Here is a 25799-nt window from a genome sequence, read left to right as displayed (position 1 = left end):
TTGTAACTCCAATAACTGGGTGTTTTCGTCCCACTTGCTTCCAAGTGCCTTCTTGGCTGTTTCTGTTTTTGTTTGTTTGGGGATGTTTCCCTTGCAGGGCCTAGTAGCCTGAAGATGGTCTGGATCCTATCAGCAAAGTAGGCGGGTCACCCGAGTGTGGAGACAGGATGCCATAGGCCTGAGAGCAGAAAAAGGTTTTAAGAGTGCTGGGCGTAGGCTACGGTGATTAACTTAACAAGAATAAGAGCAATTGCAAGCATCAGTGAGGACCCAGAGATTAGAGGGCAGGGATGGCTGATCCAGGAGGAGTCAGGCCCCTTAGCTAGAAATGTGTTGGGAAGGTATGAGCACAGAACCTCTCTCACAGGGGTGGGTTATGAGGGGCGCCCACCTGGCGTCCACGCATCCCAGGAGGCTTTGGGATGGGCTTGAGCGATTTCTTAAGGCCTCCGAAATCGCCTAGATGCGTTGATTTCCACGGGGCTTGCAACAGGGTCTCAATCCAAAGATTAGGAACTTGTAACCAGAGCTTGGTAAACTCGCCGGGAACGCGGGCGGCCGTGCCGGCGGGCCATTGGCGGTGCGGCGCTGCGCAGCGCTGCAGGGACTCCAGGAACTTCTGTTATCTCCTCCTGCCCATCGTACGACCTCGGGCTTTTCCTCTTGGTAACTGCTGCGCGGAGTGAGGCCCCGCCCTTCCGCGCGGCCGGGCAGCCCCTCCCGCCTCTCCGCCCGAGCCGCTCCGAACCGCGCTGGAAGCCCCGGCGGCGGCGGCCCATGGGGCGCGTGGCGCTGCCCGCCTGGCTGCAGCCCAGGTAGGGCGCTCGGGCGCGCGGGGACGGGCGGCGGGGCGCTGGCTCCCCCAGCAGCGGGCGGGCTCCGGCCGGCGCGGCGAGCCCCAGCCCTGCGCTGGCACTCCTTGGAGCTCTGGACGGGTCTCTGCTAACTTAATTCTCTCGAGCACCCTAGGAGGAAGGCTCTGTTATTTTCCCCGTTTTACAGATGAGGAAAGGGGAAGGACAGGCTGCATGGCCACCCCTTCCCTTCGTGGGCCCTCTGCCAGTCCTTCCTCCCCCTCCCCCACCGGAGCGCTTCCTTTGACTTTCTCGGACGCAGTGTTACGGGTGATTTTTAGATCTACCAGCTGTGGACACACCTACCACACGTGTAGACTCCAGGGGAACTGATTCAGTGCTACAGGGGTAGGCCCTGGAGATGTGTGTTCAGCGGGCAAGCCGGGTGATTCTGATGCAGGGTGAAGGAGGCTCTCTTCTGCTCAACCCCTTTAGGACTTGTCATACAGGGGCGGGGGTGCGCAAATAAAATTACCCAGCTACACGGTTTCTGCTTCCCGGCTTATTAGCCTTGTCTCTTAGAGGTTGGACGTCTCCAACTGGGAGAGAACCTTGTCTGCACTGGCAGGCCACTGCCTCCACCCTTCTGAACCCCCAGGGAACACTTCAAACAGTGCTTTTCCTAACTCCCTCAAACCATATATCTGTCAATCTTCTCTTAGACATCTCCCCAGCAACCCACAACACATTTTTAAACTCGGCTTGACTTCCCTTTTCTGGCCTGAGCAACTAAACTGCTTTCTATGTGTGTCTGATGAAGGAAACTATCTGCCCTTGCAAAGTATAATAGAAGGCAGTGGCAAGATACTGACCCCAATCACATAATGTACTCAAAAGTCAGGTGTGCCCAATTACTGAATTACCCACCACTGGGGATTGCCCCCACCTTCGCTCCCCCTCAGAGCTAAACCAGTTCTCCCTCAAGTTCTGCACTCAGCAGGCTGAGCCACTGGGACACATATTGCCACACATGGACCCCTCTGCACCCATGTTTTTTTTTTTTTCAAAAATATTCAAAGCCATCTTTGAATGATAAAGGAGTGATTGCTTTATCCCTTGGTGAACAGCAAGGTTAGAACTTTATCAAAGATGAAATGGATATTGAAAGAGAACTGTATTTGGTTTTAAGCAAGTTCAGGCTTATGATGGTTCAGCTTACAATTTTTTGACTTTATGATGGTGAAAGCTATATGCATTCATTAGAAATCATACTCCACATATTTAATTTTAATCTTTCCCTGGGCTAGCGATGTGTGGGTAAGATACTCTCCTGATGCGTGGCAGTGGGCAGCAGCTCCCAGTCAGCCACGTAACCATGCAGGTGAAGAACTGGTACCCCACGGGGTCCTGTGTTTTCAGGTGATTCTGCCCAACTGCAGGCCAATGCAAGTGCTCTGAGCACAGTTAAGGTGGGTGAGGCTAACCTGAGATATTCTGTAGGTTAGGTGTATTAAGTGCATTTTCGACTTAGAACATTTTCAGCTTAATGCTGGGTTTATCAGGACAATAACCCAAATGGTAAGTGGAGGAGCATCTGTACTCACTTTAACAGAAAGTGTGTGCTTTGGGTCCCTTCATAAACCTGATGCGTATTTGGGGGTAACCAAATAAAAGACCATCATGTGGAACAGTTTTCTTTTGCTTGCTCAAGTTGGCCAGTCCATTAAAGGAGAAGTGTACAATGACAAAATGATGATTATAAAAGATGTGTTTAATGGCATATTTCTATATTTACAGGTACAGGAAGAATGCCTATCTTTTCATCTATTACTTAATCCAATTTTGTGGCCACTCATGGATATTTACAAATATGACAGTCAGATTTTTCTCATTTGGACAAGGTAAAACTCAAACAATTTTTGATAACTTTTAATCCTTATTTTCACCTAGTGCTCCTTATATTAATTTTAAACTTCTACAAATCTCCCCTAACATCCTTCACTTCTCTAAAACCCATATTTTGTCAGTAACCATACATCTTATTGTGAAAACCAAAACCTTTTTGGAAAAGGAGGAGGAATGAGGTAAGGGAAAAGTGACTTGGCTTCTCCCTGAGGAGGCAGTTTGCCCTGAAAACGTAGACATGGTATTGGGGTGGTGCCATTTCATGGTTACTTTTAGTTTTCACCAAACCTGAGCAGATTTCTTTTTTAAGGAAATATGTAAATCCTAGTATAACATTTTGTGCAGAGAAATCAGAAATTAATCAAATTCTTCCAGTGTTTTTTTTTTTTTTATTCTTCAGGTTTAGGGTGACTGGAGAGTATTAGTAAGGAAAACACAAACTTTATATTCCCCAAGCCTCTCTTTGATCCCCTTAAAAAGTAATGTGTAAATGACATACTTCATAGAGATGACTAATCACTTATATGGGAGTTGGCATTAATGGCTTAAGTTATAAATTTCCTCCAGTTTCCTAAAAAGTAAAGATACTCTTTTAAAGTAGCATTTCAAATTTTAAATAATGAATCATTAAATGACTGTCAAAATAACATTCTTTTCACGTTCCATCCCCACGTGGGTAAGTGTCATCACAGTTTACAACTGTTGGGTGACTTGACAATTTGAGCAACTGCTGGCTTCAGCTAAAAACAAATATGGATAATACATCTGGGAAAAGTCATGCTGTGCTCATCATTTCAGACTTCTGTATCATAAGGAAATTAATCTACTTCCGAGGCACCGTAAGCTATCTTTTTTTTTTTTTTTTTTTTTTGAGACAGAGTCTCGCTCTGCCTGGGCTAGAGTGAGTGCCGTGGCGTCAGCCTAGCTCACAGCAACCTCAAACTCCTGGGCTTAAGCGATCCTACTGCCTCAGCCTCCTGAGTAGCTGGGACTACAGGCATGTGCCACCATGCCCGGCTAATTTTTTCTATATATATTTTTGGTTGGCTAGATAATTTCTTTCTATTTTTAGTAGAGATGGGGTCTTGCTCTTGCGCAGGCTGGTCTCGAACTCCTGAGTGCAAGCGATCCCCTTGCCTCGGCCTCCCAGAGTGCTAGGATTACAGGCGTGAGCCACTGCACCTGGCCCCGTGAGCTATCTTATGTTGCTTTTTCCTACTGAAAATCTACAAATAAAGTCTTGCCTTTGTTAAAAACATCCAAAAATACAACCTAAGACTTGAATTTCAACTGTAAGCATTGAGAATCTTCAAGCAGAGGAAAACACAGGTGATGAGAAAACATCCTGTATATTTTTAGAAAAAAGCCATCACTTTTAGTCTTTGGAAGTTGGCTGACCTTGTATGGGCATATTACTGGTCACTCGCAACATGAACCACAAGCCATGAACTCTGTTATGCTATGTTGTCTTCCCAGTGATCTAAGTTGTCTTAGCAGTGTATTTATTTTTTAATTATTACCCTGCCGTTAGAGAAGATACTTATTAAAGAAACACAACTGGTTCATATGGAAAGCAGACTGAAAACTCCTAAGTGTGGGGGATCCGTAAAATTCTTGAATCAATGTATAAATTAAGTAAGGGCAAGAACAGTCTAAAACTCTGACTGTGTAACACCTGCTACCTTCTTGCTTCACAGAGCTGTGTAACTGATGATGCTGTGTTATAGCAAGTGCAGGGCAATGGATAAGAGCATGGACTATCTGTGTTTCAGGAATCATCTCTGAAATGGGGATAATGATGATAGTGTCCACCTCATGCAGCTGCTGAGAAGAGAAACCCTTAGTCAGTGGTCAGTTAGTTGTTACCATGGGCATGATCGCTGGGCAGTAAAGACAGCAAAATCTTCCCTAGAAGTTTCTAAACATGGCAGGATTTCATTTTAAAACGTAAAGCAGCAATTTTATCCCAGGTAGGGGAATACTTGTTTCCCTTCCATTTCAGCTCCCTCTAAGTATAAAATTTCATTTGGGCCCTCTGCTGTGCAGATTCCAAAAGTCTGGGTCAAAGGCTCAAGTGCCAGTGTTTAAAACTAATAAAATCCTGAAAAGCACTAAGTATGTACAGAAACCAAATGTTGGATGGACATGTTATTTGATATCACAGCATCATTAATGACATTTGTATAAGGCTTCTCTAAAGTCGTATTTTTTTTTTCTTTGTCATTTTCTTGTTGGTAGAAAAGCTGTGAGCACTGCAGCTTCTTTAAGCAGCTCACATCTATTTACCCTTGAGTGGTCTAGATTCTGTATGGTTAGTTACTTCAATATGGGAATTGCTTTATGATCTCCTATAAGGTCCTTCTCAAGTTTTTACCTCTTTTTAGAAGAGAAGCAGTTACAGTGTACCATAATATGAAGCGCTTTCTTTGGTTGCATTGTATTCTTAATAATTTAGTAGCAATACTATTAAAGAATTTTCCACATAAATACAAGGAAGTGACTAAAAAAGGAAGTGAATAATCTCCATTTTATTTCAAAGTGTGGCATAGATTTGGGTTGTGATCTAGCTTTTACTTACTATATTTGTGTTTTTAACCCACTGGACACAGATTCAATGGTTGACACTTTTTACGCTATTGGACTTGTGATGCGACTTTGTCAATCCATTTCTCTCTTGGAGTTGCTGCACATATATGTCGGCATTGAATCAAATCATCTTCTCCCAAGGTTTCTGCAGGTAGGTTTTAATCACATTATCATTATAGAATCTGTTTAATATTCTATTTATAGCCTCTCTTGACTTTATGGCAGTTAAAGAGTCAACCCTTAAGTCACTGATAAGGAGAAGTAATTCCGTGGAAGGATAACTGTATTCTAAAACACACAGTTAGAATAGCTGGTTGGAAACATTTAGGGCAGTGATGCTTGTGGGTCTTGCAGCACTACATTGATCCTTTCCTGGGAAGAGATTTCACAGTCACTTCCTGCCATCACTAGGTCACTGCCTGGGGTAGTATAAGACAATGGAAAGATGTCGGATTGGAGCCATTCAGACTTGGGTTTGATGCCTGGCTGTTCTACTTACCACTGTGGGATCAGACCACCCACGACCACTGGGCTGTTGAGAGGGCAGGACACCACACACAATACCTGGCACAGAGCAGATTATTAAAAAACAAAACCCCAAAATTTCTCTTCATCTCTATCCAGGGAATAGAATACTCCTAAGCCATTTCTTGCTTATTTCACCACTTTTACTAAATACAAATGGAAAGGGGAAATCATTTGTGTTTATCTAGTATGACATTAAGTATAGACTCAAGGATCACACAGACCTAGATTCAAATCCCAGTTCTAGCTCTTACCAGTTGTATGAATTTTAACAAGCCATTTGATTAATTCTGAACCTCATTTTCTGACATGATGTGAAAAATAACATGTATCTTATGCAGTAACTGAGAAAATGGTTAGGATAAGTTCCTGTCACTTAGTTAAGAATAAAATACCTGGTAGCTATCACTATTACCTTAGCTGTTGTTTGTTCCCTCTACCATGCCTCTAGCCATGGATGACTGTGTTCCTTTTAAGGCAGGTTGAAGGAAGATGAGAAATTTACTGGTAGACACTCTATGTGGAAAGTCATTGCTGGATTAAGGCAAAAAATAAAATAAAATATTTTTCATAGGAAAAGGGAGATGAGGGTTGGGTGACAATATGAATGTGTGTTTACAATCTACAGAAATAGATATCTACATAAGTATAATTTTAGGTTTCCCCAAAATAAATTTGAAAAATAGATAGAAAAATTCACATTGTAAAAATAATTAAAATATGCTAGAATCTTATTATATTGCCAGTACCTACAAAAGTGCTTAGAATGTAAAAGTATACCTTAAATTTTATTTGATTGAAGTAGTAGCATAGATCCCTACATTACAATTTGTTTAAAATATCATCAAAATTTAAAAGATGTAAATACCAGTATAATCCTAAACAGCCTATTAGGAACACAGCATTGCAAGTTTATGGGATATTTTTTATTTTACTTAATAAAAGTAGAGAAATAGTATCCATTAGTTGAAATAGCAAACATAAAATAAAAATCAGGGCAATGGTGTGTGAACTAATAACATAGTAGTTAACTAAGCTAAGACCTAGATAGGATTTCCTTAAACATACTTCCTTACAAAATAACAAGGAGTAGATATCTGTCCCAAAAGAAGTGTATTATTTGGGAGCAAGATTTTATTGGTGTTTATGACTTACTGAACAGGTGTGTTGTACTTTGAAACAACCAGATGCATATATATTACCAGCATCCCATAATACTAATCTTGGAGAACAGAATAAACCCAGATTAAATGAAAGTTGTATTCTATCATGTGGAATTATTTTGCTTGGAATATGCTCAAATTCATCTAAAAAACTAAGTCACGTTTTCTTTTGGTATACTTTTTTAAAAGGACTTTCACTTTTTTTTGGCTAAATTGGCTAATACAAGTTTCCTGGTAAAACAGGTTCAAAATTAAGAGTAGTGTGTTATTTGAGTTATTGTCAATGTAAGGAATGTACCCAGTGAAAATAGCCAACTTTGTAAGAAGGAAAACTGAGCACCTTGAATATACCTAGAAAATGTGCACAAAATGTATGCTTTACAAAATTATCTAGACTGGCTTAATATAAATTACAATAAAACAGAAATATAGTTTCTTGGAATTCCAGAAATTCTAGAATATATGTGTGATTTTAATACTGCTAATTAAAATTCTGTGGCTTATAGAAATGTGATCACTGTAATCAATCAGACCTTATTTGGTAATTTAAAAAATATTGGCAAGTATACATTAATACTTTTTATTCAAAGGTGAGTTTGCAAACTCTACTGTTGCTTAAATGATTTTTAAGTGTTTTTTTTTTGAGACAGAGTCTCACTCTGTTGCCTGGGCTAGAGTGAGTGCCATGGTGTCAACCTAGCTCATAGCAACCTCAAACTCCTGGGCTCAAGTGATCCTCCTGCCTCAGCCTCCTGAGTATCTGGGACTACAGGCATGTGCCACCATGTCCGGCTAATTTTTTTTTTATATATTTTTAGTTGGCCAGATAATTTTTTGATTTTTTAGTAGAGACAGGGTCTTGCTCTTGCTCAGGCTGGTCTCAAACTCCTGACCTCGGGCGATCCACCTGCCTCAGCCTCCCAGAGTGCTAGGATTACAGGCGTGAGCCACCCCGCCCGGCCTGATTTTTAAGTCTTTAGTCATTGGCTAGATAAAATGTCAGGATCCCCACATTTGGGAAGACAATTACCATTGCCATCCTGGGCTGATTATTACCAATTTTTGTTGTGGTTGTTTTGTTTCCTGTTTTTAATTCTTTCATTTGAGATTCTGTCTATCCTTTATTTCTTTTATTCATTTATCATCTTTTCCATAGTTCTCAGAATGGAAATGGTGTTGGAGAAAGCTTCAAAAACAAGCCATTGTGTCCAAAGTTTCATTTTCTTCCCCCCTTCCTTCACTAAAGTTCTGCAGACAAGTAGAATTCCCTCATTATGAGATGACTCTGAGGCTTCTGCTTTAAAGAAAGAAAACTCTCAGGTTGTGTAATCATTGTTGGTTTTCCTGTTTCCCCATTTTTAAATGAAGAAACTGTAGTTAAGCGAGTGGCTGAGTTACTTCCACAGTAATCAGAGTGTGCTGTATACAGTATCTTGAAAAATGTATGGTGTCCAGCTGCTTTTAAGTAGGCCAAAAAAAAAACCCCCAAAAAACAAAAACACAACACATCCACACAATTGTGGTGTGATTTTGATACCACCTTCAAGAGATTGCTAAGCCACCACTGAAATCTCTTTTTGGGAACTGGTCTTCCAAAATATCTAGATAAATAATTCTAACTAACAGTAGAAACTGATTAGCTACTTGATCAATTAGTATTACATAATAATAGTGGTGTGGGTAGATTTTTTTTCCTACACTGCATTTCTGTTTTTTGTTCTTTTGTTTCCTGTGCATTTTTAAATGTTTCTCACGCACATCTCTATTTTGACACCTAGGGAAAAGCCATTATGAATATCTCAAATTACACAAAATTGCTAAAGGAAAAAAGGAAGAAAACTCATTGACTTAAAAGACAATAACTTAACAGACAGATATATATTTTATTTTTTATACACTTAGGGAAAAAGGGCAAAATGATAACTATTTATAAACTTCCATTTTTATAAGTAATTACATGCCAGTTAAATCTATATAAGGAAATATAGTAAACTTTTGATATTTTTAATTTTTAATTGAGAAAGTAAAAAAGGTCCAGAAACATATAAGAAATGATAACATTAAAAATTAACCATCTCTCCTCTCCAAATCCGTCCTCCCAAAGGACCTTGCTTATTTTATTAGCTCAAAAAAAAAAAAAAATGTTGAATGGGGAGATTAGTTGATTTCAGTTGATTTAATCATAACTTGACTTTTACTGAACAGAATACTACCAGCCCTGAAATACTGATTTTGAAAAGCTTTGTTTAGACTTTGCTTGTGCAGAATCCTGAGAAAGAGATTTTTATTGATTTAGCTTTAGGATGTTTCATCTCAAGGAGAGGGGAAAATAGCCCAAAACTAACCTTTTGTATCATAACATTAGACTGATACCTATTCCTTGTAGGAAACCCTTAATACAGTTCATCACCTTTTGAGAAATGCTTTAAATGCAAAGATTTCATTTATAACTGAATTAACACATTGACTGTCACACTAGAAAAAAAATTTTTTTTTCCTTGGGGCCACAGTGTTTTATTATGAAAATAGAATAAAAACTTCGAAAACAAAATGATCCTTTCTAACTTTATGAAAAATTTATTTTTTATTGTTTTCTGTGCGTGAGTTATATGCAACTTGAAAAATAGTTCTCCCAGCTCCCAAGGTGAAGAGCCGTGAGTTATTAATACATACGCTTCATGAGGCCCTGGGCTCAAACCTAGCATGAGTTAAATACAACTCACATGGCAGTTAATGTGTTAAAATGGTTCAATTTCACATCCTTTCCACTGCATCATAATAAAAACCACTGTATGTGTGTTAATTTTACACATATTTTACCCAATTTTTAAAATTTATAAATGGAAACACTAAGAATTATTACTCCCTAAATTATTTTGCCTACAAAAATTCCACGTATGAGCCCAAATCACATAAATCATTTGTGTTTACCAGTAACACCTCCTATTTCTGATAAGGGTAAGCAGAGATGTGCTTGTCAAAAATCATTCCAAAGATTTCACAAAGACTCTCAAGAGAACAAATATGAAAGAATTCCCAAAGGAGAGAATCTTAAACTCTTTTAAGAAAACAGGTTTTACCCTATTTATTTTTTTGAGCTGTGAAGTGCTTGTTTGCATTGCTAGAATAAAGAATCTTCTGACTTTCCATAATATCACAGATTTTTCTATCCATTTGTGACTTGGGAATAGGCTTACATTGTTAGAGGTAAAACTCCCAAGATAGTGTTGAGCTGTAATATTCTCCAAATTTTGAAGCCTCCTGGGAATGAATTACATACTCAATTCACTCTGTAGATTTTTCTTCTGTTTTTTGCATTTGATCCATGTAGTTCTTCAGTGTGATAAGCACAAAGCTATACTTATAGTGTAATTTTGCGGATGCTGAGATTGTCTTTGTTCACTGATAGTCTTTATTATCTATGTAGAAAAATGTTTTCCTGTAAATATACTTATCACTACATTAAATTATATATTTATTAATAATAGCTTACATTTATTTAGGGCTTTCTATGTCCCAGTTTTCTAAGTTTTTTATATGTATTAACTTATTTAGTCTTCACAACAACCTTGTCCTGTATATAATAATTACTATGTGGTAATAGATATTAGTTATTATCACCAGTATAATTACTTAAGTAGATTGTGCAAAGGTTACATAGGTTTTGAATGTTATAGCAAAAATTTAAGCTATGTGGTTCCTGAGTTCTCAGCTATTAGGCTACATTTGTTTACTGTCTATTTTTAATGTAAACACCAGGAAGGCAGTGACTTGTTCTTGTTCACAGCTATTAATATATTCCCTGGGACCCAGAACAGTATACTCAATATGTATCTACTGAATGATGAATAAACAAAAAAATAGAATTATTTAAGTGCTTTTGTCTTGTAGAAGAAAGTATTAGTAACTGGCAGTTTTTGAATATATAAAGATATTTTTCTGAAGTTCTCAAAGTTCACAAGATTGAAATAATTTAGTTTATGATTTTAGTAAAATAGTAGTCTTTGAGGTTAAAACTAATTTTAAGATTCTAGAAATTGTCCCTACAGTTGAAATATCATTTTATCCCTTCCATAGCTTCTAAATTTATATTTATAAAGTAACAACTTAGTTTCAATCATTGTTTAACCTGGAGTTTAGAATTCCCAAATAGAACATAAAAATACAAAGTATTTTTATTTTGTAGTTATCATACTTTTGAGTAGACCACATTATCACCACATTTAATTTAGTCTAAATTATGTAGGATTTTTACTATACCTTTTATTCTACCTGTTTTAGTTACACTAAACATTACAAGGACATTTACTAATAATTAGTCATATTTTCATAGGATTTGTTAAAAATGACAAATTGCTAAGTTCTTCCAAGTGTAAAGCTTTAAATAACCGGTCAAATGATCATATTAAAGAAAATTGATAATTTTAAAAAGTATTTTCCTCAAATTGTTTTGGTGCTGATTTAGAAAATCAAGGAGGCTCTTGTTTTAAGGCTTAATTTTTAAGGAGAAGCTTTTTAAAAGAACAGACTACAACTTGGATATTAGGCTCTGGAGTAACCCAGAGAGTAACACAGGTGAAAAAGTCTTAGTGTTTTAGGGATTTGGAATCAGTTTGTCTAGATTTTGATTCCAGACCTGTAAGTATGTTATTTTCACTTAGTAAAATGCATGTCTTTTATAAAAGGCAGGTAACAATAACAGCACCTAATTCTTATGGTCATTATGGAGATTAAATGAGATGGTTTATGTTTGGAACCTGGCATAAAGTAACCAATAAATATTGGCTTTTATCAACTTAAGAACATTTCCACCTAAATTCTCCCATTGTATTGCCATTGAATAGTCAAGTTAGTTAAATAACCATCAGATGATTTGTTAACTAATTAGATCGACATTGTATATAGGGGAGTCTTCACATGTATGTGTATATGTGTTGTGGTTTGGTTTTTGAGGGCATGTTAGTTGCTAGTTTCTATACAGCTGGGATTCCATCACTAACGTGCCACACATCCTTAAGTGATGATTTTCAGCAGGGTGAGTTTCATCATAGAGCTCCAGTCTTTCTTTGCCTTTTAGATTTTCTCTTCTGTTCCTCATCAGTTAAGGGGCAGCCTGACATCATGGATAGTTTACAACTCTGGAAACTAGGAGACTTAAGGTATATGTTTCCAGGTCTGCCATTAGTTTGTACGAGTCACTTAACTTCTCTGGTTTCCAAATTCCTTATTTTTAAAAAGGTAGGTAAGGTTTGGTTAATATCAGAATGTTTTATCTAGAGGGGACCCTAGAAATCATTTTACCAAGAAGTGTCTGTTTTAAGTAGTCAGCCATGTAAGTAAATATCTGTGTTGTATGCATGCATTCATGTGCATGTATCTCTTGAGATTTTTAGCAAAAACTAGAATGTTTTCTTAATTACCAGGCACTGCTCAAATATAAGATTAGGTAGTGCCTAAGTACTTGTTTTTTGCTAAGATCTTGTATTTGAAGGCTGCTAGGTGTCATTACAACAAGGTTGGATCATTCAGTAATTAAAACTGCAGTTCAGTGGAATTCATTATGTAAATATAATTAAATTAAATCAAGAATCTAGGGCATTATATTATAAAGACTAACAAAAACAGCTATGTAGATAGCTTCCATAGATTGACTAAGGTTTGAATCATATCTAATTCCCCTTAGCCAAGCAAGGAACCTCTTGACTCACCACTGTAGTCATAAACACACTGATATAGCTTATACATGTGGATTTCTGATCATGTGGCCAACTGTTGGCAAATCTTGGATTTCTCTGCCCGAGGTGATTTTTCAGGACTAATAGCCTATGATTCTAAGTCATAGGCTATCCCAGTCTTTTCTCCTTGATCTGCTTTAAAAATAAAGGCAGTTATTGAAAAATACAAAGCAATCCCCCCTTTAATGCTCCTTCAATCCCAAGTATATTTTCTTTTGACCATTGAGAACAAAGTAAAATGTTCTATTAAAAAATGCAGAACATACAAGATACACTAATATGAGAAGGTACTTTAGGTTGAGAAAAAGGAATGTATTTTTTTTGAGGCTAGTAATTGGAGCTAAGCCAAAAATAGGTGAATTTTCAATGATTGTAAATGCTTACGGATTAGGAAGAGATATTCCAAGAATATGTTGAATTCTTTTCCTTTTCCACTAGCTTATGAGGGTTAGGATTATATTACTCCCCTATTACCCCCCCCCAAATGGTTTCTCTATTGAATGAAATTGAAATTTCTCAGCCTGTCATTCAAAACCCTTCCCAACCCAGCCCCAAACATGTTTTCAATTTCATCTCCTATTATTCTCTTCTAAGCACTCTCCACTCTATTCCCCTGGTGGTTCCTATTACTCTGCAAGGCACCCTACATTCTCACACCTCTACCTCTGTTCAGGCTGCTCCCTTTGCCAGGATGCCCTTTCTCATATCCAGTCTACCTGACAAACTCCTGTTCATTTTTCAAGATCCAACTGACATGTTGCCTGTCTTCATAAATCTCCCTGCATTCTTTTCCCAGGCAGAAAGTATCTCCCTCACTTGTGTTCCCAGCACATACTGCACTGGCTATTGCTGCATGTTCTCCCATCCCTGCTACCCTCTCTGCAGCAAGGACCATGTTTTCATTATAGCATCCAACACACAGTGGAAACTCAATAAGGGCTTGCCAAAGTGAATAGAAATGTGTGCATATGGCAAGAAAAAGGGAAATATCCTGACTTAGATCAGATATATATATATATATATAATCTTTTCATTCATTATATAATATTGTAATTTGGAAAGTACAGAAAAACAAAAGGAAATGAAATTCACCCATTACCCTCCTACCTCAGAGATAGTCATTGTTAACAGTTTAGTATACACATTTCCATACTTTTAAACGATGTGGTTTTTAAAATTAGAAAATTATCTACATGGCCTAACAGATGATCCTAATTTTTGACTTTGCTGTTTCTTTGTTAGCTCACAGAGAGAATAATCATCCTTTTTGTGGTAATCACCAGTCAAGAGGAAGTCCAAGAGAAATATGTGGTGTGTGTTTTATTCATCTTTTGGAATCTATTGGATATGGTTAGGTAAGAAGGAAAAATAATCTCTTAAAACAAGGCCAAATTTTCTTTCTACATTGAAACCAGTAATATCTGCTTACATTGGTTATTCTGAATGAGAGGAAAACATATCCCTTTTCAAATTATTTTATCTTGATATGGAAATGTATTTTTAGTGCTTTCCTTAATGGGCATATATCAAAGATAATGAAAACCTACCATGGTATTACAAGAGCAAATCAATGCATTCAGTTTTCCAGACAATGCTTGGCATAGCACCAACTTGGAATAACTCTTACAGCTGTTTGCTAATGAAAGGCATTCCTTATGATTGCTCTAGTACATGTTACTTTAATAAGCAAAGCAGGACTTATATCATTGTCAGAATTTACAAAGTTGGTTTCTGTGAATTCAAGAATATTTTAAATATAGGATCATCTCTATGGAAAAAAATGCACTTTATTTATTTGTATACTATTAGTAGCATTAGAATTCTAATAGTAGGTTCAAATGACTGAAGTCCTTTCGTGGAAGGGAACCCTTGCTCTGGATAGTCTTCAGCATGCTTCTGATTCTAAAACTTCGCAATGAGATGTGCCTGGTCTTATCTCTACCAGTAGGGATGTGAAACAGTCCTCTTTGTTCAGTGAGCCCTTATGCCTCACTTTGGAGAGGTGTCCTACCTGGTAGGTTAGCTTTCATAAATGACAATGGGCCTCCCACTTGAAAGATCTGGATGTGACCAGGTAACAAAAGAGCCCTAGTGTTTAGCTCGGGTTATGTAAATTCTTTATTGTTGATAGCTTATCTGGATTAAAATATGTCTAATAGGTTGAGTCCTAGATGAATTAGAATGAAATATTTTGTTTTAATTAAACAAAATTTTAATTAAACAAAACATTTTGAATTAAAATGACTATAATTCTTTGTATATAAAAATTAGAAATTTCTCATTTTTTAACTGATAGTTTTATAGACTTGGGTCAAACTTCATGGACTTCTGTAGCCTCTGACTATAAAATTCATGGGACATTGGTGTCTTATTTGAGACTGTAGTGTTCCAATATACTGTTCTTAAGTATGTCTGGTTCTTTGAGTATTGATTTAGTCTCAGATAAGCTCCATAAACCAATTAGAGAACAAACCAACTTTTGCACTGAAAGTGGTAACATGCTGTCATGGGAAGACTTTTGGACACAGAAGTAAATGATCTCCCTGGATGAACCCACCACCACTACTTACTTGCTAAATGATCTTAGGCAAATCACTTAACCTTTTTTATTTTAATAACAGCTTTATTGAGATATGACTTATATGCCATAAAATTCACCCTTTTAAAGTATAAAAAAATTTTGTGTTTTAGTAAATTCAAAGAAATGTGAAACCAACATCACTATCTAATCTAAGAACATTTTCATCACCCCCCAAAGGAAACCCATTCTCATTAGCAGTCAATTCCCATTCCCTCCTTCCCCCAGGCCCTGGGAACCACCCATATACTGTCTCTGTGGATTTGCCTATTCTGGAAATTTCATATAAATGGAATCATCAATATGTGGCCTTCTGTGGCAGGCTGCTTTTACTTAGCATCATGTTTTTAAGGTTCTTCTATGTTGTAGCATATATCAGTACTCCATTGCTTTTTATGGCTGAGTACTATTCTGTTGTGTTGATGTATTTTTTGTTTATCCATTCATCAGTTGATGCACATTTGAGTTATTTCCACTTTTTAGCCATGAGGAATACTGCTATGAACATCCATGTACAAGCTTTTGTATGCATATGTTTTCATTTCCCTTATGCCTAGGAGTTAAATTCCTGGACACCTAAACTTTTTGAAACTTTTTTTTCCCCTCTGTAAAATGGAGGGGGAGGAGTTAGAATTATCTTCCCAACCTACCCTAAAATGACGTTTTTCAAATAGAATAACAGGGGACTTTCTCAAGCCGATAAAGGTATCTATGAAAAATCCATAACTAACATGACATCTAATGATGAAAGACTGATGCTTTCCTCCTAAGATCAGTAACAAGACAAGGATGTCCACTCTTGCCATTTCTATTGTACTGGACATTCTATGCATGGCAAGTAGGCAAAATAAAAAAAAAAAAATGAACAAAAATATATAAAAGCTATCCAGATTGGAAAGAAGTAAACCTATCTTTTTTGGCAGATGACATGATCTTATACATAAAAAAATCAAGGAATCTACTTTAAAAATAACAGAACTACAAAAAGTTTAGCAAGGTTGTAGAATATGAGATCAATATATAAAAATCAATTATATCTCTATACATTTGAAATGAACTATCCTAAAATGAAATTAAGAAAACAATTCTGTTTAGAATAGCATCAAAAAGAATAAAGTACTTAGGAATAAATTTAATTAAAAAAATGCAACTTGTACACTGAAAACTACAAAACATTGTTGAAAAAAATGAAAGATCTAAACGAATGGAAAGACATCCCACAGGGGTGGAAGACTTAATATTGTTAAGATGGCTATACTCCCCAAATTGATCTGTAGGTTCCACGTACTCCCTGTCAGAATCCCAGCTGACTTTTTTGCGGAAATTGAGAAGCTGATCCTAAAACTCATAAGGAAACTCAGGAACCCAGAACAACAAAAACAATGTTGAAAAGAGGAACATAGTTGAAATACTCATTCTTCCCAATTTCAAAACTTACTATAAAGCAATAATAATCAAGAATGTGGTATTTGCATAAGGGTAAAGCATGGAATAGAATTGATGGTCCAGAGACAAACTCTCATATTTTTGGTCAGTTAATTTTCAACAAGAATGCCAAGACCATTCAATGGGGGAAAGAACAGCCTTGTCAAATGAAGCTGGGACAACTAGATATCCACATGCAAAAGAATGAAGGTGGATCCTTAACTTACACATAAGAGCTAAAACTGTAGTAAAACTCATAGAAGAAAATATAGGGGTAAATTTTTGATGACTTTGGATTTAACCATGGATTCTTAGGCATGACATCAAAAACACAAGCAACAAAAGAAAAAATAAGTTGGACTTCATCAAAAGTGACTTTTAAAAATGAAAAGATGTTTACCCACTCTTATTAAGAGAAAGAAAAAGATAATGTGATACTGTTTTTCACTTAGATTGGTAAAGATCAAAAAGTTTGATCAAAGTTTAGTGAGGGCCTGCACAGTTGGTATAATTATATATAGTAAATATACACATAGATATGCATACATGCAAAAACATTTCTGAAAAGAATACTTAATAAAGTAGCATTGGTCATTGTCTCTGAGGAGTAGAATTCAGGTCCTAGAATGAGAGAAAGATTTGCTTTTCTCCCTTCATGTTTTCAAGACTTTTTAGGTGGTTTTGTTTTGCAATATGTATGTATTGCCTAGACCAGTGGCTCTCAGAGTGTGGCCAGCGACCAGTGGCATTGGCATCACCCGGAGCTTGTTAGCAATACAAATTCTCAGGCTCTACCTGAGACTCGGGGTAGGGCCCAGCAATGTGTGCTTTAATGAGTCATATGGGAGATTCTGATATATGCTCAAGCCTAAGAACCACTGGCCTATTCAAAGGAATAAAAAAAGATGTAGACTGCTTTTTACATCACAATGGTAGGTTTAAAGCTACCTACTGTAGCCCAAACAAGCTCCTCCCAAGGCCATTTCTTTAATTGATCATGTAAGATGGCACAACTACAGAAGCAGAAGAATGCCACATAAAGATTTGGAAGTTACATTTTTATTTGTAAATTCATTGCTGAGATATTTACAAGTATGTCTGTCTGTAAAAACCTAGCTGTCTTGCTGCATAAAATGGGCTTGGCTTTTTAATGAAATCCAAGTCACCAATCAAGGAAATTGTAACTATAATTTCTTGGGGGTGGGTAAGAGTTACATCCTTGCTCTGTTCAGCTCTATAATTATCCATGATGTACCCATGAGACAAGCTAGACTGACATGGTCCCTTTCCCCCCATTTTTTACCTCTTGTTGAAATCACAGGAAATAAAGTATGTAATTTGCACACTTTGCAATTTTATCTCTATATTATGTTTCTTCTCCTATTTCCCAGACATCAGCAGCAAATGATGTTTAAGAACTTCTGGTCTCCTTTCAGGTACACTTACAGCATGCTGTCAGTCATAGGAATATCCTATGCTGTCTTGACGTGGCTCAGTCAAACACTATGGATGCTGATTTATCCTCTGTGTGTTCTTGCTGAAGGTAAGAACTTGCTGTATTGCTTACTGACAAAAGCCATCTAGTTCTAATGGTTAACTAATGTTTTGATGATTAAATTACTATTTTTGCTAGTGCTTAGCTCAATCAGTGTATCTTTCCTGGCATATTTCTCTTGATGCAAAGAACCAAAGTTGGAGGGGGAAGCAGCTCTGCACAGTAGACAAAACACTGGATGAGAAATGAGGACATTTGAGTCCTTCATTAACTCACGGGATGAGTTTTGGGTAACTCATTTAACCTCTGAGTCTGTTTACTCACCAAAAAGGGGTTTCACATTTAGAGATTATGATTTTTTTTTTTTACTTTTAATGCATAGAAATTCAGTTCCCTAGACTTATCCTTCCCACTTACCTTATCTTCTGTGTGTCCTGCCCTGTCTTGGTGACTAGTTAAACTCTACCTTGTTTAACTAGTAATCATTGGTTTCTGAGGGAAGCATTCCCTGACTTCCTTAACTAAGTTAATTCCTCCTAATACAGCATCATGAATCTCCCTTTTATAGAGCCTATCTCAGTTCTGATTAGACACTTGTATGATTCTTTGACTAATGTCCATTTTCATGACTAGACTTTCAGCTCCACAGGGATTCGGGGATGTTTGTGTCTGCTGCTTTGTTCCCTTGCTTTCTCCTATGCACCAGTACACATGCTCAACAAACACTGGATGAATTATCAAAAACAATATAAAGTAGGCTAATTATATAGCCTAAATATAAACCTAAAATTTAAAACCAAAGAGTTAAAATCATCAACTTGCAAAGAGCTTGAGGATATTTGGGGAATGTATGCTTCCTTCTGCAATGGATTTGGCAGACCGGTATGGAGTTTTCTGAAGTACATGATTAAAGTTTTCAAAAACTGAAGGCATAAAATAATTAAGAAAGCATGTTAAGGTAACTAAGGGAAAACATAAGGAAATAGATTTAACATAAAATGATGGTGACATTGGCAATAAGCATAAAGTGTAATAAAGCCAGTTTGTAAAATAAAGCCACATGTTTTCTATCTACTGATAACCAGAGCAAAGGAGCTTAAGTTATAGCACATCATAGTAGATAGAATTTTTAAATTCTTTTCAAAACAATTATTAAATTTTGAAATAGACCATGCCAAGAGAGTCTAGAGAATAATCTTCTTGAAAACCATAAAAAAAAAAATTGATTTCCCATTCCTTAAGAATGAAATCCTTCCCTCATTGAAACATTTATTGAATGCAGTCCTTTGTTATTATCAAATGAAAGAACTTTAAAGACTATCTAAAGGAAATGGGGAGATGTTGGTGAAAGAGTACATAGTTAGGAGAAATAAGTTTTTGAGATCTATTGCACAGCAGGGTGACTGTGGTTAATGTATATTTCAAAATAGCTAAGAGTAACTTTCAACTGTCTTACCATAAAAACTGATGAGTGAGGTGATGGGTATGTTAGCTTGACTTAATCATTCCACATTATAGGCATGGACTAAAACATCACATTGTACCCCATAAATGCATACAATTATAATTTGTCAATTAATTATATTAATAAAAAATTTAAAAAATTAAAAGGATATCTAAAGGAATAAGGTAGAAATATGGCTAATCCCTTCCTAAAAATAAGGGATGAGTAAATAGGAAATTTTCCCATTCTTGTTATTACATAACTCTAAGCCTTAGTCGTTTTTAAGAAAGCCATATTCTTTATGGTTGTCATACAACTCACATTTTTTTATTCTTGCAATTATAATGTATGGTATATACAGAAAAAGTCTAGAAGCATATATGATAAGATGTCAGTAATGATTAATTCTGGGTGGTGGAATATGGGAGACTATAAGTTTATCTTTATATGTTTCTATCTATTTTAGATGTCTCAAAATATAAAAATATGAAGTTAAAAAAACCTACTTTTCATAACTCTAATAACTTTTATGAAGTTAATACTATAACTTTTATTTCATTTTGATAACTAAGATTTCCTATCTGATAAATGTAAGACAAAAACAGAGTTCACGTAAATAACCAAATCAACTAATTACACTGATTAAATGCTATAAACTTGGGGGCAGCTCATGTTAATCTCAGAGGGTGTTTTGTGTCAACTGCAGATCCCTCACTGAGGCTGCCCATACCCCTGCTCTGCCTGGCTCTCACAGCTGCGGACTCCTGGCTTTTCTTCCATCTTTCTCTTTTTGTCTTTGAAAAAATGTTTCTACTAATTGAGTATATAGAAATATGAAAAGAATATACTAAGTTCCATGTATCTACCACCAGCTTCATCAAATCTTAGCATATTCTCATAATTGTTTCAGATTTTTTTTTTTTTATTTCAAAAGATTAAGAAGGTACAAATGTTTTTGTTACATGGATAGCTTTTATAATGCTTAAGTCAGGACTACTAGTGTGTCTATCACCCGAATAGTGTTCATTGTACCTGTTAGGTAGCTTTTTCACCTCTCTATTCTGCTCCTGCTCCTCTTCTTTATTTCCAGTGACCTTTTACATCACTCTGTGCCTATATGTGCCCAATGATTACTACCAAATTATTAGAAAGTACAGGTGGTGTTTGTTTTTCCATGTTGCAGCAAAAGACATTATTTCATTCATTTTTATGGCTGAGTAGTACTCCATGGTATACATAAGCCACATTTTGTTAAAACTGATGGGCACTTAAGTTGATTCCAAATCTTTGCAATTGTGAACTGTCCTGCAATAAACATTCAAGTGCAGGTATCTTCCTGAAAGACATAAAGGCTATCTGGGAAAGAAGAGGTCGAATTACTGCTTTTTGCTGATGATATGATCTTGTATCTAGAAAAATCCCAAAGACTCTACATCAAGAGACTCCTGGAACTGATAAATAAATTCAGCAAAGTCTCAGGTTACAAAATCAATGTACACAAATCATTAGCATTTCTCTATATCAATAACAATCAAGCAGAGAGTCAAATCAAAGATTCAATACCATTCACAATAGCTACCATAAAATAAAATACTTAGGAATATACTTAACCAAGTAGGCGAGAACACAGTTCTCTCTACAAGGAGAACTACAAAACACTGATGGAAAGAAATTGCAGATGATACAAACAAATGGAAAAATATACCATGCTCATGGCTTGGTAACATCAACATTGTTCAAATGTCCATCTGCCCAAAGTGATTTACAAATTCAACGCAATCCCCATCAAAATACCAACATCACAGCTCATAGATCTAGAAAAAATAATTCTATGCTTTGTTTAGAACCAAAAAAGAACCTGAATAGCCATAGCCATCTTAAGCAAAAAGAACAAATCTGGGGGCATCACATTACCAGACTTCAAACTATACCAGAAGGCCATAGCAACTAAACAGCAAGGTATTGGTATAGAAATAGAGACAAAGACCCATGGAATAGAACAGAAAACCCAAATGTAAAGTCATCTACCTACAATCAACTTTTCTTCAACAAAGCAGAGAACAACATACACTGGGGAAAAGAAGCTCTGTTCATTAAGTGATGCTGGGAAAACTGGATAGCCACATGCAGAAAAACTAAACAAGACATCTATCTCTTACCATTTACAAAAACTATTTCACGATGGACAAAAGACTTTAAGGCATGAAACCATAAAAATTCTAGAAGAAAATATAAGAAAAACTCTTTTTGACATTGACCTAGGTAAAGAATTTATGACTAAGACCCCAAAGGCAATTACAACAAAAACAAAAATAAATAGGTCTTGATTAAATTAAAAGACTTCTGCACAGCAAAGGAAATAAGCAACAGAGCAAAGAGAAAACCTACAGAATGGGAAAAAATATTTGCAACTATATATTCGATAAAGGGCTAATATCCAGAATACACAAAAACTCCAACAAATAAGAAAAAGACAACCCCATTAAAAAGTGCACAAAAGACATGAACAGAAGCTTTTCAACTTCTTCCTGTGGAATCTCCAGTAGGTTCTGGCACTTTTCCCTCGGAATTACACCTTATCTATGTGTTTTTTTTTTTTTTTTTTTTTTATCTAAAACTTTTCCTTCTTTCTGAAATGTTCCAGCAACCAGTGTCTCTACTCACCCATCTTTCTCTTTTTAAACACTATTTTGAAATAACTTTAGACTCACAAAACATTGCAAAATCAGTGCATCATTCCCATATACCCTTCATCCAGCTTACCCAAATGAGAACATCCTACATAGCCGTAGTACTTTATCATTTTATTCCATGAAACGTTACAAAATATTTGTATATGGGGTAAAATTTCATAGAACCTCCATCTCTATTTATCCGACACCAGCTTCTTCCCTCAAAATAATTTAGGCTCAGAATTTTAAGTTCTACTGGGGCTTGGGGAGGAAGAAGAAGATATTCCAAGGCCAGTTAGATTGAGGAAATATTGGGGGAAACCAGTTTCTTTCTTGCAGAACTTCTCAGAATCTCTATGATGCTAATGTGTTGTGAAACTCCAAGAGGAAAATATATGCAGCATTTTCCAAGTTCACTGGTCTATTACCCCTATTTGTGGCTAGGGGGACAGAAGTATATTGTGATACCATTTTTAGAAACACTGTAAACTCTTTATATAGGCATGATAAAGTACACAAAGGGCAAAAATTCAGCAAGTCACATTGCTGTTCACAGCCTTGCCAACTTAATCATTTAGCAGATTTCTATACCAAACTGTAGCTTTAGCTAAAAGATTCAGCAGCAGTCATAAAACAGGTCATCGAATTCAAAATATCCTTCAACTATGCAGACATATATACACATCCTGTAACAACATGAGGGAAACCTTTATGATGCTTTTTTTTTTTTTTTAAACAGCATTCGCCATCTATCAGTCACTGCCTTATTTTGAATCATTTGGCACTTACTCCACCAAGCTGCCCTTTGACGTATCCATCTATTTCCCATACGTGCTGAAAATATATCTCATGATGCTCTTTATAGGTAAGTGGCATTTTTGTCTCTGCATTTTTTCCTATGCTTTTTTGTTTGTGCTGCCATCTACCTTAATAGTTAGGTTGGTAAACATGGGAGAGACCAAAGAGGAAGCCTGAGGTGATGAACTAGATCTTGTTAGTAAAGCACCTGGAAGTTATAATGCTTTTGTGCCGGGCATCATGAGATCAAATATGTCACTGTTTTGCTGTATGAATGAACAGTTTTACTAGCAGAAAATATAACTGCATTATGTAGGGAATAAAGAAGGATTGGCTATTTCTGATTTTTCTATTTATATCTATTTTGTTTCCTATTTGGCTTTATATGCTAGCACTTCCTGGAAGGCAAATGGGGATAGGTATTAAAGATTCAAGAAAAATTTATGGAACAGAAACTTATAGTTGAAAAAATTTGGTCAATTGTTTTCTAGGAAATTGGAGGAAAAAAACTTCCATTATTAAATTTTAATTTCCGCAGCTCTAACCTGCACAAATCTCCAAGATAATGTTTATCTCTAGAGGGTAACAGATATCAGACATAAGAACAACACATGTAAAGAAAAGCCAAACTTCAGAAAGTGAAACTTTACAGGGGGCAGAGAGAGCTATCCTAAAGAAGGAAGAAAATTCCTTACATTAAAAAAATAGGATAGAGGAGTTTGATTTACTTCCCTTTCTACATAAAATCTGGATATTTCTTTAAAGTGTTTCTTCTCTGAGTCTCTTTTGCAAATGTCTCGTCCCTAAAACCCAGGCAGCACTCTGACTGTATTTTAAAATCATCGTTCTAGAGAAATGGTTAACCAACCTTACTTCCTTTTGCCACTTCCTTCTCCATGTTAGGTATGTATTTTACGTACAGTCACCTTTACTCAGAAAGAAGAGACGTCCTCAGAATCTTTCCCATGAAAAAGAAGAAAATGTGAAGTCCAGCATTCCAATATAACATGAGAAAAGACAGGCTTGTGGACTGAGCTCCAGTAAATACAGCACAAGAAGTATTCTGGTGGAAACAAACCTAGTATGTGACAAAAATCCATGACATGAAATAATTGCACACATCCCCAAAACTCAATGGGCTGTTTTCCGCACATTATTGTTTTTAAGGCATACACTCTTCTTACCCTTTCTGCTTCGGCAAAGCTGTGGATTTTACACAAGTTGCACTTATATTGTAGGAAGTCTGATTATTTTCCTGTGAGGTTAATGAAGAAATAGGAGATTAACTGGAGCAGGTTCAATTAAATTGAGAAAACTAAATTTGGCAACCTAAATTACGTGTAGCCAAATAGTAGCAGATATGTAGGAGGTGGGTGATGTAAAAATATGTTCTGAAGTTTGTCTAGAACAATAACATTTTATAGACATATGTCATTGTCCCTAGAGCTAACAATTTAATACCCACCCTAAACATTAGACACATTGAGAAAATTAAACATTTTTCCAAGCCCCATGTCTTAGCTCAGGCTGCTATAACAAAACACCATAAACCGGATGGTTTGAACAACAGAAACTGATTTCTTACAGTTCTGGAGGCTGGGAAATCCAAGCTCAGGGTGCCAGCTGATGCAGTTCCTGGCGAGGGCAGTTTTCCTGGTTTGCAGATAGATGCCTTCTTGCTGTATCCTCACGTGAGAGGGCAACTCTGTCTCTTCTTATGATGGCACTAATTCCATTCAAGAGGTTTCCACCCTCATGACCTAATTACCTCCCAAAGGCTCCACCTCCAAATACCATAACATTGAGGGTTAGGGCTTAACATATGAATTTGGGGGGCACACAAAGATTCAATCCATAACATTCTACATATAGCCTCGAAAAATTCATGTCCTTTTCACATGAAAAATACATCCATTCCATCCCAACAGCCGCAATGGTCTTAACTTATTCTCATATCAATTCTAAAGTCCAAAGTCGTATTTAAATATCATCTAAATCAGATGTGGTATGATTCATCCTGAAGCAAAATTCCTTTCCAGCTGTGAACTGTGAAACCAAACAAATTTATGTGCTTCCAGAATACAATGTTGGGACAGGCATAGGATAGACATTCCCATTTCCAAAAGGGAGAAACAGGACAGAAGGAAGGGGTGATGGGTCCCCAGCAGGTCTACAACCTAGCAAGGCAAATTCCATGAGATCTTAAGGTTGATGTTCCACCTTTGGGACCCACTGAGGCAAAGGCATTGCCCACAGGACTCTGTTGGGTGAGGCGGCCCCGCGGCCCCACGGCTCCACACAGAAGCCAGCTGGCTGTTGGAAACTGAGTGGTAGCCCTGATGATCTCTGAATCCCCTTCAGGGTCATTTACAGCTGAAGAGCTCAGTGATGTTGTCCTGTAAAATCCAAGAAGCCCAACAGCCTGCCTTCCCATCCCATCTCGACTCCTTCAGTTTAAACTAGCAGTGTTCCTGCTAGGGTGGCAGATTAGGTCTGTGGTTCACATCCAAACTAATCTCCTTATTAAATGGTTTGTCCACCATACCCTTAGTGTTCTCTTCCAAACATGTTTTCTCATTTTTTGTAATGTGAACAGGCTGAGAATTTTCCAAACCTTTACGTTCTGTTTCTTTTTTGGTTAACAGTTCTGACTTCATTTCTTTCCAAATGTTTTATTTT

At 36.7% G+C, this 25799-nt stretch overlaps 1 protein-coding gene across 1 annotated transcript; it reads left to right on the top strand.

Annotated features, from left to right (window-relative positions):
- Positions 1 to 777: 777 nt before the first annotated feature.
- On the top strand, positions 778 to 24106 carry HACD4 (3-hydroxyacyl-CoA dehydratase 4). The gene is made up of 7 exons (XM_069474247.1): positions 778 to 815; positions 2592 to 2695; positions 5309 to 5436; positions 13951 to 14063; positions 18148 to 18254; positions 23062 to 23187; positions 24024 to 24106. Exons 1-7 carry the CDS (start codon positions 778 to 780, stop codon positions 24104 to 24106), a joined length of 699 nt encoding a protein of 232 aa, XP_069330348.1.
- Positions 24107 to 25799: the final 1693 nt, after the last annotated feature.

The sequence above is a fragment of the Eulemur rufifrons genome, chromosome 7 (assembly GCF_041146395.1).
Source record: "Eulemur rufifrons isolate Redbay chromosome 7, OSU_ERuf_1, whole genome shotgun sequence".
Classification (NCBI taxonomy): Eukaryota; Metazoa; Chordata; class Mammalia; order Primates; family Lemuridae; genus Eulemur; species Eulemur rufifrons.
Note: the sequence above shows the minus strand (reverse complement) of the source record. Positions and strands in the feature narration are given on the sequence as shown.